This window comes from Diaporthe batatas (assembly GCF_019321695.1).
Source record: "Diaporthe batatas strain CRI 302-4 chromosome Unknown Contig00003, whole genome shotgun sequence".
NCBI lineage: Eukaryota > Fungi > Ascomycota > Sordariomycetes > Diaporthales > Diaporthaceae > Diaporthe > Diaporthe batatas.
The window spans coordinates 18,617-30,987 of NW_025408550.1; the positions used below are offsets into that span (position 1 = coordinate 18,617).

At 46.2% G+C, this 12,371-nt stretch overlaps 3 protein-coding genes across 3 annotated transcripts; 2 read left to right on the forward strand and 1 right to left on the reverse strand.

Moving 5' to 3' along the window:
- Nucleotides 1–273: 273 nt before the first annotated feature.
- KVR01_003860 (uncharacterized protein) lies at nt 274–2,429 on the forward strand (the record flags this gene model as incomplete). The annotated part of the gene is made up of 6 exons (XM_044793596.1): nt 274–522; nt 634–894; nt 1,011–1,149; nt 1,192–1,346; nt 1,414–1,594; nt 1,675–2,429. 6 exons carry the CDS (start codon nt 274–276, stop codon nt 2,427–2,429), a joined length of 1,740 nt encoding a protein of 579 aa, XP_044648875.1.
- An 835-nt stretch (nt 2,430–3,264) lies between these two features.
- Nucleotides 3,265–5,135, forward strand: KVR01_002762 (uncharacterized protein). The gene is made up of 3 exons (XM_044786399.1): nt 3,473–3,592; nt 3,654–3,738; nt 3,805–5,135. The coding sequence occupies exons 2-3, from the start codon at nt 3,709–3,711 to the stop codon at nt 5,038–5,040; spliced, it is 1,266 nt and encodes a 421-aa protein (XP_044647777.1). The 5' UTR covers nt 3,473–3,592; nt 3,654–3,708; the 3' UTR covers nt 5,041–5,135.
- A 3,419-nt stretch (nt 5,136–8,554) lies between these two features.
- KVR01_002455 (uncharacterized protein) lies at nt 8,555–10,840 on the reverse strand. The gene is made up of 5 exons (XM_044791098.1): nt 10,557–10,840; nt 10,159–10,491; nt 9,919–10,085; nt 9,346–9,738; nt 8,555–9,283 (listed from the first exon to the last, which is right to left on the reverse strand). The coding sequence occupies exons 1-5, from the start codon at nt 10,695–10,697 to the stop codon at nt 9,124–9,126; spliced, it is 1,194 nt and encodes a 397-aa protein (XP_044647470.1). The 5' UTR covers nt 10,698–10,840; the 3' UTR covers nt 8,555–9,123.
- Nucleotides 10,841–12,371: the final 1,531 nt, after the last annotated feature.

Consider the following 12,371-nt stretch of genomic DNA (forward strand, 5'->3'; position numbering starts at 1 on the left):
TAGCGAAGGGGCCAAACAGGTTGCCACCAAACTAGACTCGGGAAGACAATCATTTAATTTTAATTCAAAGCAAACTGAGGGCCATGCATACCTAAATATACAAATGTTAAATAAAAGGTCTCGCTTCAGATGTTGTCTTCAACTCTTGCGCCGCCCAACTTGAAAACCACACGTTGACACCTCACCTCAACACACTTTTGCTCTCCACGACAACATCACAAGGGTTGTCTTGTCTATACTATCATCCCTTTCAAACTTCTCTAATCGTCCACAATGGCCCTGTCAGAGGCTAAAGAGGCACAGCCGGGGAGCCCCCCGAGCGGCCGCACAAGTGCTACGTTTGCCGGTCCCGCGGCCGACACTGTCTCTGAAGAAATCAGTTCCGACCCCAAGAAAGACCATATCAACCAGGAAACATCTGGGACCAAAGCTGAAACGACTGGTGCCAAGACTTGGGTCATCATGTTCTCGGTTCTCATGGCCATGTTTCTCGTCGCTTTGGACAGGAGCATCATCTCAACCGTATGTGGCCTCGTTCAATACTCCTCCAGGGTAGTCCAACACTGCGTGTTTCATCATAATAGGAGGGTCGGAAAAAGGCAGAACGATAGCTAACACGGCTTGAATCAATAGGCAATACCCGCAATCACCAACGAGTTCAACTCTCTCTCCGGTTATGGCTGGTATGGAAGTGCTTACCTCCTGACCTCGTGCGCATTCCAGCTTCTCTTTGGAAAGCTATACACATTTTTCCCCGTCAAGACAGTTCTTCTTCTCAGCATCCTGCTGTTCGAGGCCTCTTCCGCCCTCTGCGGAGCCGCCCCGAACTCGACGGCCTTCATCATTGGCAGGGCATTCTGCGGTGTTGGCTCCTCTGGCATATTTGCCGGATCGGTAAGCCCGCCCTACCCGGAATTTCATCTCACTCACTCCTTGGAAGCCACCGCCGCCCCGCCGCCCCGCCGCCCCGGTCCCCCTGGCATTCACTAAAGAGAAATCTCCCGTCACAGGTCGTGTGCATTGTGTATATTATCCCACTACACGTACGCCCAAAGATTCAGGGCGCCTTTGGCGGCTTCTTCGGCGTTGCTAGTATCTCCGGTCCCCTCATTGGCGGCGCTCTCACCACGAAAGTGACCTGGAGATGGTGTTTCTACCTCAACCTCCCGATTGGCGGTGCTGCAATCGCAGTCATCGCCATCCTGCTCAAGATCCCCGACCAGGAGACCGCCAAGCTTCCACTGTCAGAGAAGCTCAGGAAGCTCGACTTCCCAGGCACGGCGCTCTTCATACCGGGCGTGGTGTGCCTCCTTCTCGCACTCGAGTGGGGCGGCCAGATTTATCCGGTCAGTTTGATGTCTAACATCCCATGGAATCTTTCCGGGCGTAGCAGCAACTGACAATGAAAACTAGTGGGGAGCGTGGCGCATCATTCTTTTGCTGGTTCTTGCCGGGGTGTGCCTTCTGGGATTCACTGCGGTGCAGATCTGGATGCCCACAACTGCAACTCTTCCCCGTCGCTTTTTCGAGCAGCGGAGCGTCCTGTCTGCGTTATTGGCAACCTTTGGCATAATTGGAGGGAACTACATATACAGTAAGAGGTTCCACATTACCTGTCAGGGACAAACGGCCGACATTTGACAGGCCATCCGGTGCTAATAACTTGAAACATAGTCTATTATCTCCCCGCATGGTTCCAATCCGTCCAGGGTATCGACTCGGCGCAGTCCGGTATCCGTCTTTTACCATTAATGATATCCATGATTATTGGGTCCATCTTCGGCGGAATCAGCAATACCAAGATTGGCTACTATACACCACTCGCTATCATGGGGTCGTGTGTCATGTCAGTTGGGGCCGGGTTAATAACAACTTTCTGGGTCGATACGCCGCAGGCACAATGGATAGGATACCAGGTGATATACGGTTTTGGGATGGGCCTCTGCTTCCAGGTTCCTAACCTTGCCATACAGGCCGTCATGGCCAAGCCTGACCAGCCAACAGGGCTCTCGCTGATGCTCTTCTGCAACCTGCTCAGCTCCACCGTCTTCGTTTCGGTCGGCGCCAATGTGCTCAACAACCAGCTCCTAGACCGCCTTTCCGGGGTCCCGGGCTTCGAGCCCAGCCTCGTCACCTCGGGCGGCGCAACCTCCCTGGTCGACGCCCTGCCCGCGGCGCACAGGGACGTCGTCCTCGCCGCCTACAACACGTCCCTGCAGAAGGTGTTCCAGATCGCCTTAGTCCTCTGCTGCGTTTCCGTCATCGGCTGTGCCACCCTGGAATGGAAGAACGTCAAGCAGGGCAGGGACAACATGGCCACTGTTGAGGCTGCCGCCGAGGCGGGACAGAAGGAGAAGGCCGGAGGCGTGGCACCGCTGGTGAGGAGTGCAGAAAGCCCATCGGCAGCCAGCATGCCAAGAGAACAGTAAGGCAAACACCGAGAGGGCCAAATACGAATAAATGATAATAATGGCAGGCAGAAAATTTTTGCATGTGCTTGAGGAAATCAATGAGCAACACACTTCCTTGCGCTGTAATGCTAAAACAGCGAAGAAAGACAAAGATGCTAGATTCTGAGGGTAGTATAGATAAACTCGCAGGAGAACCCTGAATACTACGTACCTATGTAGCCATACTCTACTTTTGGCTTCTCTGCATGCAGTGGTCTTTTGGACGGGCGGGCAAGGCGTGTGGCTAGCAGCACTTGAGATGCGGCTCCCTTACGCATATGATGGTGTGGTCGTTACCTGAGCGACATAAAAACCATGCATTTCATCCACTGGCTCCGACTGCATTGGTGGGCTTATTTATGTGGCCCCCAACAGTCGTTCCTTCGCCATTTATATCACCTCACAGCTGGACGATGTTACATCTTGGCATGCATCTGTCGTTTCATGCCATATCGACCCAGGGAAATATTGGGCTCAGTAATTTGATCAGATAGATCCAAATGTAGCACCATCAAGGATGTGAACTGCACCAACCCGCTGTCCTCCAGAGCTGTAAAAGTACTGGTGACTAGACCGGTTCGCGGGGGTCATCATTTAGTTAAAATTTAGTACTACACTCGTACGCAGATATTCACTTGAAGAAGCCGCTGATATTTATGCAAAAGACTGGAGCTTCCGTGTAAGCGATGGCTCAGCGTTGGCTACCCGGAACCTGGAACCATTTTCCGGCCCCACTCCACCTCACCTCAAGTTGGCCCTGGGCTCACGCAGCTGGTGACCCCTGTGACAATGCCCATGACCGCTGCCTAACAACATCACCAGCATCACTAACATCACAGCAATTGCGGGCCCATCTATATCGAACCTTCGTACAGTCTAGTAACCAGTCCATCATTGGGTATCATTATCTACTCGACAGAGAGCCAAGCCAAGGACAACGTCGGCGATGACATGGATCCGTTGTACAGGTGATATTATCCATCCTATCTCGCCGACTTCCTGGAGCTGGACCAACAATACCTAGGTATTACCGGTACTGGCTAGCTTATGATACCTGAAATGCGTTATAAGTAGGGGCCAGACCGGACAATCCCCGTGCCCTCGACTCTCTGCCCGCCCCCAGCTCTCCACTTCCCCCCTACGTAAGGACCTGTGAGCTCCGTCGTGGTCGCCTCGTCGCAAACTGAAGCCGCGCTAAGCTAGGTCTATCGATGAACCTCGGTGGGCAAGACGCCGACAATAAAACAACAACAACAACATGACGCCAATGCCCGACTCAGTCATCATAGTAAGTCTCAATGCCATTCACAGATTACATTTGTGGTTGGTTGTCTTATCTCACATGCGGTTGTAGGTTGGCGGCTCACTGAGTGGGTTGATGCATGGAGTGCTTCTTAAGCGACAAGGGATCAATGTCACAATCCTCGAGCAAGATTCTGCATCAGAACGGAGCAGCCACAACGCTGGCATCCGTATTGACGAAAACGTCAATGAATTTCTGTCTCAACATGACCGGACTGGTCTCCGGTTGTCCCTCGAAAGCAACGCCAACTTTATATCTGTCCGCAAACACGAGAACGTCGTGAAGGCGGACAAGGGCACTACTAGGTACTGGACGAACTGGGGCTACCTGTACCGAATATTGCGCGCCAATTTCGATGGCTACGCTTCTAAAGCATGCCCCAATCCTCCATCTTCGAGTCCTGGAGATGGGACTGCGAATTACTTAACTGGGAGGCGTGTAATAAGCCTGCATTACACATACGGTATAATTACCGTTCGTTATCTGGATATAGGCACAAACAAGGAAGGCTCCATCACCTCGGAACTCGTTATCGGTGCCGATGGGCTCCGCTCAACTATCCGCAACCTTTCCCACGCCCCCTTAGCTCGACCCGAGACGTATTCCGGCTTTGTCGCCTGGAGAGGCGCAGTTCCACGACACTCAGTTTCCTCAACAACATCCGACTTCTTCTCCGGGCAGGTGTCATCCAACTTCCTGGGCCAGAACAGCTACATGATCTGCTACGTGATCCCAACAGACGAGGGTGACTTTACTCCGGGATCGCAGCTCATCAACTGGGTACTGTATCAAGACGTGATCGAAGGATCCGCGGCCGAGGCAGCGATCTTTACGGATGCCAGCGGCCGCCGTCATCAGCGTACCATCCCACAGGGAAGTGTCGATCCACGTACCTGGGACAGGTTTCGTGAACCTCTGGTTGAGCGCATGGCTGCCCCGTTCGCAGAGTTGGTTTCGGCAACCACGGAGCCGTTTGTCACCAAGGTCAGTGATGTCCTGTGCAGCAAGGCAAGCTTCTGTGGCGGCCAAGTGGTGCTTGTAGGAGACGCTCTGGCGACTTACCGTCCCCACGCGGGCATGGCTACCGACCAGGCTGCCAGTCATTGTCTGGAACTTGCGAAGGTGTGGCGGGGTCAAATAGAGTTGGCAAGGTGGGAGAAACAGGCTTTTGTGAATGCGAAGAGAATGTATCTCTGGAGCAGGCTAATGGGGGAGTTTGGAAGAGGTACATGGGTTTCATTCCTCAGGTCGATTGTTTCATATCTGGTATTTATAGTGCGTGCTTGACTTCAGTATTGGACAGCCGAAGCTTTAAAGCTGCACTGGCAACTGGCCAGCACCTCGAGCTAGATTTTAATCTTCCCTCACTGGTTTCATTTCTGTTCGTTACACGTCCCAAGGCCTTCGTGTAGTGCTAGTAGTAGTCAACGCTAAAAGACCCCATGTTTGAAGAAAAGACATTGCTAATGATGTTGTAAGAAGACTCTGTCTAGACCCGTGGCCTCAGCCTCATGGCGCACAGATAACTCAGAAAGCTTGGAAGCATTGCTCCCGTCAAAGCCGTTGGCCATTGACACGAGTAGTCCAAGCAAGGGCTGATAGCCATCGAAGCCCTGTTTGAAATGGAACACGGCCCAGATCACAACCCGGCGTTTCACACATTTGTCATGGAGCAGCCAACCTCCGTGGCCATTGACAGCACCTCCGACCTGCTCTGAAATGTCATGCAGCTTTGTCATGCAGCTGATTGAACGACGGCCCACGATCATACAACCATCCCGTCACGAGATTTTTGGACGTCGCTGGTATTTAGTGACTCCTCAGAATACCGGTTTGTAATGTCAGATTGATGGACAGCGTCATCAAAGAGGCTCTGCCTGGCGCAGCGGCTGAAGCCGCCCCCCTCGCCATCGGATGGGAGGCTCTGGCCAATGTCAAGATCCTAGTCCTCCAGGGCTTCTTCCAGGTTCCTCCACCACATTGGTCTTAGACCTGGAGAGCTTCATTTGGACGGTAATCAAATGACACCATACTTAGAAGAGCCAGCGTATGGATTGGGCCTATCCGCTATCTGAGTCACTAGAGTCTGACGGCGGTAGCGGCGGCGGTGGTGGCGGCGGCGCGTCGTCTGGGACTTGCGGAATGTGTGCAGGGTTCTCAGCTATCTCGCCGCGGAACAATTGAGCAGCAGACTCTATGCGTCGTGACACATCATGAGCAGAAAGCCGGTCTTCTGGTTCACGCGCCAGCATCTCTTGTAGCAAAGACGTTAGGAACTCATGCTGCTCAGTCGTGAGCTCCGCTCTGGAGGCAGCCGGGAGGAGCTCCCCACTTAAGCTTCCTCTTTGAACTTCTGGGTGTGCTTCAAACCAGAAATTTGCACCTTCCGGCGTGGCATGAACCGTGCCCTCGTCCATGAAGCCATAGGTCTCCGCGTTATAGTGACCCCGCCAGCTTTGTGGTAGCAGCCCCACAAAATGGACTATTTGTCCAATAAGTAGCTCGAAGATTGGAAAGTATAGCGGAAACAGAGGCCTGTGATAGAAGATCTCGCAGAATAAGCAAGCTAGCTCCCATATATCGCTGCCATCTGTAGCTGGATGCCCGAACAAGACCTCGGGCGGAAACGAAGTTATTGGGATGCCGAGCCCAGCACGGCTGTGAGGGCGGTCTAATAGCACTGCTTCTCCAAAGTCGATGATCGTGACTGCAGCAGATGACAGGCTGACATTGAACCCCGAGAAGTCAGGGTTCCTGACAACCCTCTTAGGACTATGCAAAGAGTAAGACCCGTCCTGGAGTTTGAGCTTTTCTTTTACTACAGGGCCTAAAATTTGGCAAACTTCGCTGGGTGACATTGATTGAATGTCGGGAAGCGCGAAGACAACATTTGAAGGTGTTAGATCTGTGGCCGTGATTAGTGACTTCTTTAAGGATCTCTAGTAGTATACAACACAAACCTGTGTGTGCAACCCCGTGTTCATGTAGGAAAGCAACACCACCAGCCACCTGTTGAGCAATCTTGTATCATGCACCGGCGTGGGTAAAGGTCCTCAACAAACAGTTAGAGCAACGTCCATTGCAAAGATACCATCACGAGAGTACGGACCTTCCAATAGACCATTCAAACAAGCTAGGGCCGCAAACGGGAAGCACAAGACAGGTGTGTGTACCGTTCGGGCCGGTAATGTTGAAGAAATGAAGCAACTTGATAACAGTCGGATAGTTATGTTGACCAAGATGCTCCATAACTTCTTGCTCCCTAGATTTAGTATTTGAACTGTCGGCATAGAATCTTCAGGGCATAATAGCGGCTATCTTCGCTAGACTGGACTAGCCAGACAGTCGCAAAGCCACCAGACCCCAGCTTATGAAGAACGGTGTATTGATCAATTTGATCGCCAAGGTTAACAGGATGAAAGCCGCCAGGTACGTATCTCTGGATGTCCTCATGTCGCGACTCATCCATATACAACGGACGGTACCTGATCTTCTTGTGGTGGCGTGCTTTCTTGGCTGGGGGGGAGGATGTCAACGGGGAATGTTCCAAAGGTGGCGGCGGCGGTGGCGGCGGCGGTGGCGGCGGTGGCGGCGGGTTTGCGACTTGTGGAGAAGAGCTTGGCGACTTTGGATCTGGTGGCGGCTCCATGGTGCGTGATATGAGACAGGCGTTTCTGCTTGGTAGGAACTCGAGTATGGTTTCGTTTTTAATCCCTATACATATAAAATATATATAGTGCCTTTATATAATAGTAAATACTTAAAACTTAATATTTAAAGAAATATAGTATTAATAATAATAAAAAAAGAATATAATATATAAATATATAATTAAACTTTATATTATATAAATAAAGTTAAAAAGTATTACTTTTAATAATACTATATTAAAATTATTAATATAAATAGCTTAAGAGTTAATCTATTATAATAAGCTAATAAAATAGTTATATAATAAAATTAAAATAATCTTAAAATAACCTTAATAAAAAAGAATCTTATAATATAAAACTTAGTAAGTTAATTCTTCTTTATTAATATACTTAATAGCTACTTAAATCTACCCTTATTAAATAAACTAATATAGTCCCTATTTTAAATATATAACTATTAATAGAATAATAATACTATAATAATAAACCTATTTAAAAACCTTTTATATAAATTTTATAAAAGATTAAAACTTTTTAAAAATTAAATAGAGTTTATTTATTATATATTAAATAAATACTATAAAAGAAAGTAGAAGTTTAAGTATTTAAGAATTAAATCTTCCTCCTTTAAGTATATTACTTTATTATTAAAGATATATTTACTTTTATATAATATATAAAAATATAATAAAAAAGCTTTATAAAGAAAGTTAATAACTTTATATATAGATAAGTTTAAAGGTATATATTAAGTAATTATTAACTTTATACTTAAAATATAAGTTAATAGTTAGTTTAAAAGTTAAGAAGATAATAAATAAATAAATGGTTAAATAAAAAATATAATATAGTTAAAGCCTAATAGGAACTTAAAAAGTAATTAAAAGGTATATAGGCTCGTTATTTAAGCGATGCACATAGAAGTAGGAGTAGCTACATGCACGATTACCTAATTAATACTATAGTTAAAAGAAAAAGAAATTTAACTCTCTTATAATAAAATTATACCTTTTATTTAACTTATTATATTTAATTATTTTTAATTATTTTTTTAATAATTTATTTATTATAATTATTATATATTTAATTTTATAAAGTTATTAATTAAAATAACTTTTATATAAATTAATCTTTAAATATTAAATTACTTTTAAAGAAAGAGAGTAACTTAACCTTTTATATTAATAAGTAGAGATATGTTTCTATGTATCTATCTTGTCTTCTTCGTGTAAACTCGACAACCATCAGCGCTTGACATCACTAACGTCAACCGCTGCCGTTCTAGTCCTACTTGCTCAAGTATGTCTCCTTCAGGAAGCTTAATCTCTACAATTGTTTGCAATATTCGCACGAGTGTGTATGAAACCTCCATCAACGCGAAATCCTCTCCGAGGCATTGCCGCGGACCATCGCTGAAAGGAAAATAGTCCCAGCCAATTTCAGACAGCTCCCCAGTTTCCCACCGCTCTGGACGAAAGTAAGAAGCATCCTCGCCGTAAATACTCTTCATGCGTGAGTTCACATATTGCGAGTAGACTACTAGTTCACCTTTTCGCACCAGAATTGGGCTCTTCCCGGTTGGCCCACCACCTGTGGGCAGTATAGTCGTTTTGATGGCTTCGCGGTTATTCAGAGGTACAGATGGGTACAGCCGCAAAGCTAGTTAATGTAAAAATGGTCGATCGTTAGCACGAGAAAGATCGTGATGCTGTCCAGGTCAAACATCTAGGGAATGGAACATACTTTCTTTAATGACACAGGACAGAAACGGCATTTTCCTTATCTGTTCCCGACCTGGATGAGTCTCCCCTCTCATGGCCAAAGCAACTTCACTTCGGAGGCGTGCCATGGCAGGTGGATGGCGGACGAGAAGACGGCTGTATCCGGTGCCGTATGTCAGTGTCTGCGTAAAACCTTGAATCTTGAATTCAGAACTTACAACATCCATGACAGACAACAGGCAGTCGTATCGCGTCCTGCCAGTAGCACATTAAGCAGCTGATCTCGAAGGTCGGTTTCTGAGTCAGATTCAGCAGCGACTTGGTCGATGAACCAGGTCGTCGTCATATTGCTGCCATCTGCACCAGCGTTGCGTTTTGCTTCGATCTCGGCCAATCTTGTTTGTCGGATGTATTTCTCAACGAAGGAGTGAACAGTCTTGCAGGCTAGGCGGAAGTCTGTCGGGTTGTAGAGGAAGTGGAAAGGTGCGATACGGAATCTTTTAGCAAGCCCTTCCTGCGCGAGCTCAAAGCTGTTGGCGAAGTCTCTGTTTTCTACAGCTTGATCAATATTCGCCCTGAGACTGTAGACAGAGCGGCCGAACAGCAGTGCCCTAGTGTAGACGCGGATCAGTATCATGTATAAGATCCTTAGAGGAAGAAAACGCCAGGCGCGTCTTGAGACAGATGGTTAGAGATTGTGGAAACTTGAAGAGCCATATCGGCCGCAAACGGCGACCCATTGAAAACTCTCCGTGCAGGCCCAGCTCTGCACCAGCATGCTAACTGCTTACGTTGTTGTATCTAGAGTCAGGCTGAAGAAGAGTGGCTGAAGATCCACGACACCACTAGCTGGGATGCAATCGAGGAGGTTGCCGACATGTTCCGAAAATGAACCTTCAAGCTGTTGATACTTCGCTCGCATGAATTGTTTTCTGAGTAGTTCCCTAGAATGCCTCCACTACGGGGGATTCAGTCGGTCAGTACCGTCACTTTTAGCACAGCAAACCTCGTGTAGTTGCAGCCAGTCTTACTGCTTCACCTTCTTGTGTAAAAATCCCGTTGCCCAGGAGAGGTGCAAACACGGCAGGCCTGCAGCCGAATCCGTAATCCCTGAAATTCGTTGACAAGAGTGTCGCCACGTTGGCAGGGTGAAGAATGTGGTAGGCCCGTGGTCCAAAAAGAAGATACTGGCAAAGATTGTTGCGGCCGTCGTAATCCTTTGCGATCGAACAGAGGAAGGCTAACAAATGACCATCTGCATTGGTTTCCCAGAGCTGTTTGATCCTGTCGATGCCGAGCGGCCACTTTTTGGTCAGCTCCGGAGGCATTTCACATCCGTGCTTGAGTGCCAGCGCAAGATCAGCCTGTCAAAATGGTCAGAAGGGCGCCCTGGAATTAGAAGCAGACACTGCATGCCAGTGAGACTTACCTGATAGTCACGTAGTCTATGAATGAATGTATGCACTAGTCTTGCCACTGCAAAAGCCATAACCAGCCAAACCCAAATACTTGGAGCTCTGAGCCAGTGGAGCATGGCGGCCAGAACAGGCGAGTCGTTGAAGACGTGCATACTTGTTACTCAAGCAACGTCGATGTTGGTGACAACGCTAGCAAGAGCAAGGGGACCGAATATATCTCGCAAAAGGATCAGTCGGGTTGCAGCAGAGGTGTGCGACGGGGGGATTCAGCTGTTGCATTGTGGGGGGAGGGGGCACCTGGAGCAAAGCTCGAGCATTCGAGGGCTCCGCCGTCGGTGCCAATTACAGTTGGTGCCGGATCCAATCATTGCTGCATGGGACCCCGCCGAATGCCAGATTATCTCAGCTGCGGCCCCCAGCGATCTTAAGCGAACCGGTGTGTAGCTTGGTATTATTAATACGCAGATTCAAGTAAGGCTTCCCTGCCGCCTGAGCCTGCACAGCTCTCTCTCTCCCGTCTGTCTGCTGGGCATGACTTCAGGCCACATCCTCCAGGTTCCTACCCCCGGGTCGGGCTCGGATGATATCTAGATAGAGCTGCGCCGCTCTTGTGCGTGCATTAAGCTCGGAAATGTGCCGGTAAAGCGCTAATGCTAGTACTTGTGCCTCGCCGGCCTCCGCACTGCCAGGCTATGCGAGCGTTCCAATTGTTATAATTATAAACATAGGTGGTTTCGTTTCTAATCCACATATATATAAAACCTATTATAACACCTTTATATAGTAGTAAACATTTAAAATCTAGTACTTTTAAAAATTATAAGAGGAATAATAATTATTTAAAAATAATATAATATATTAAAAAGTATAAAGCTTTAACTTTATATTATATATATAAAATTAGAAGGTAGTACTTCTAATATTACTAGGAACTTAAATCTTTAATATAAGTGGGGTAAGACTTAGGAGCCGGTAAAGTAATTATATAACAAAACTATAATAGTCTTAAGATAGCCCCTACAGGAAGAAGAATCCCACAAAGCGAGACCCAGCCAAGATGTTACGAATACAAGCTGCGTGCGCGTCGGGACTTAGAGGTCTTGCAAATCCGCAGCCAGGTTCTGAGAATCTCGAATCTGGATGCCCTTGCTACTAAGTCCAATCTTGCCATGGCTCTCGTAGTTATGGGAAAGCTTGAAGAAGCAGGATCTCATATGCAAGAAGTTTATGAACAACACCGGTAGCAGTTTAGAAGATAGGAACCCTTGATTCTTTATACTCTTTGTTATCTAGCGAAAGTCTACATCCCCTTAGGACATCTTAAAAAGGCGTGACTTATTCTCATTCGGTTTATTGAAGCAGGCATATAGAGCCTTAAGAAAGATCACCTTAGCGTCCTTATGTCATGTGTGACGTGGAGAGCAAGCCCGTGTTTGCGCTCGTGATAGTTGACTGGACGAAGATAACTTAGACTGTCTTACCCTCGAGATTTAAATAAAATAATAAAATAAATAAAATAAATAAAAAAAATAAAAAAAATAAAAAAATAAAAAAATAAAAAAAATAAAAAAAATAAAAAAAATAAATAAAATAAATAAAAAAAATAAAATAAATAAAATAAATAAAATAAATAAAATAAATAAAATAAATAAAATAAATAAAATAAATAAAATAAATAAAATAAATAAAATAAATAAAATAAATAAAATAAATAAAAAAAATAAAATAAATAAAATAAATAAAATAAATAAAATAAATAAAATAAATAAAATAAATAAAATAAATAAAAAAATAAAATAAATAAAATAAATAAAATAAATAAAATA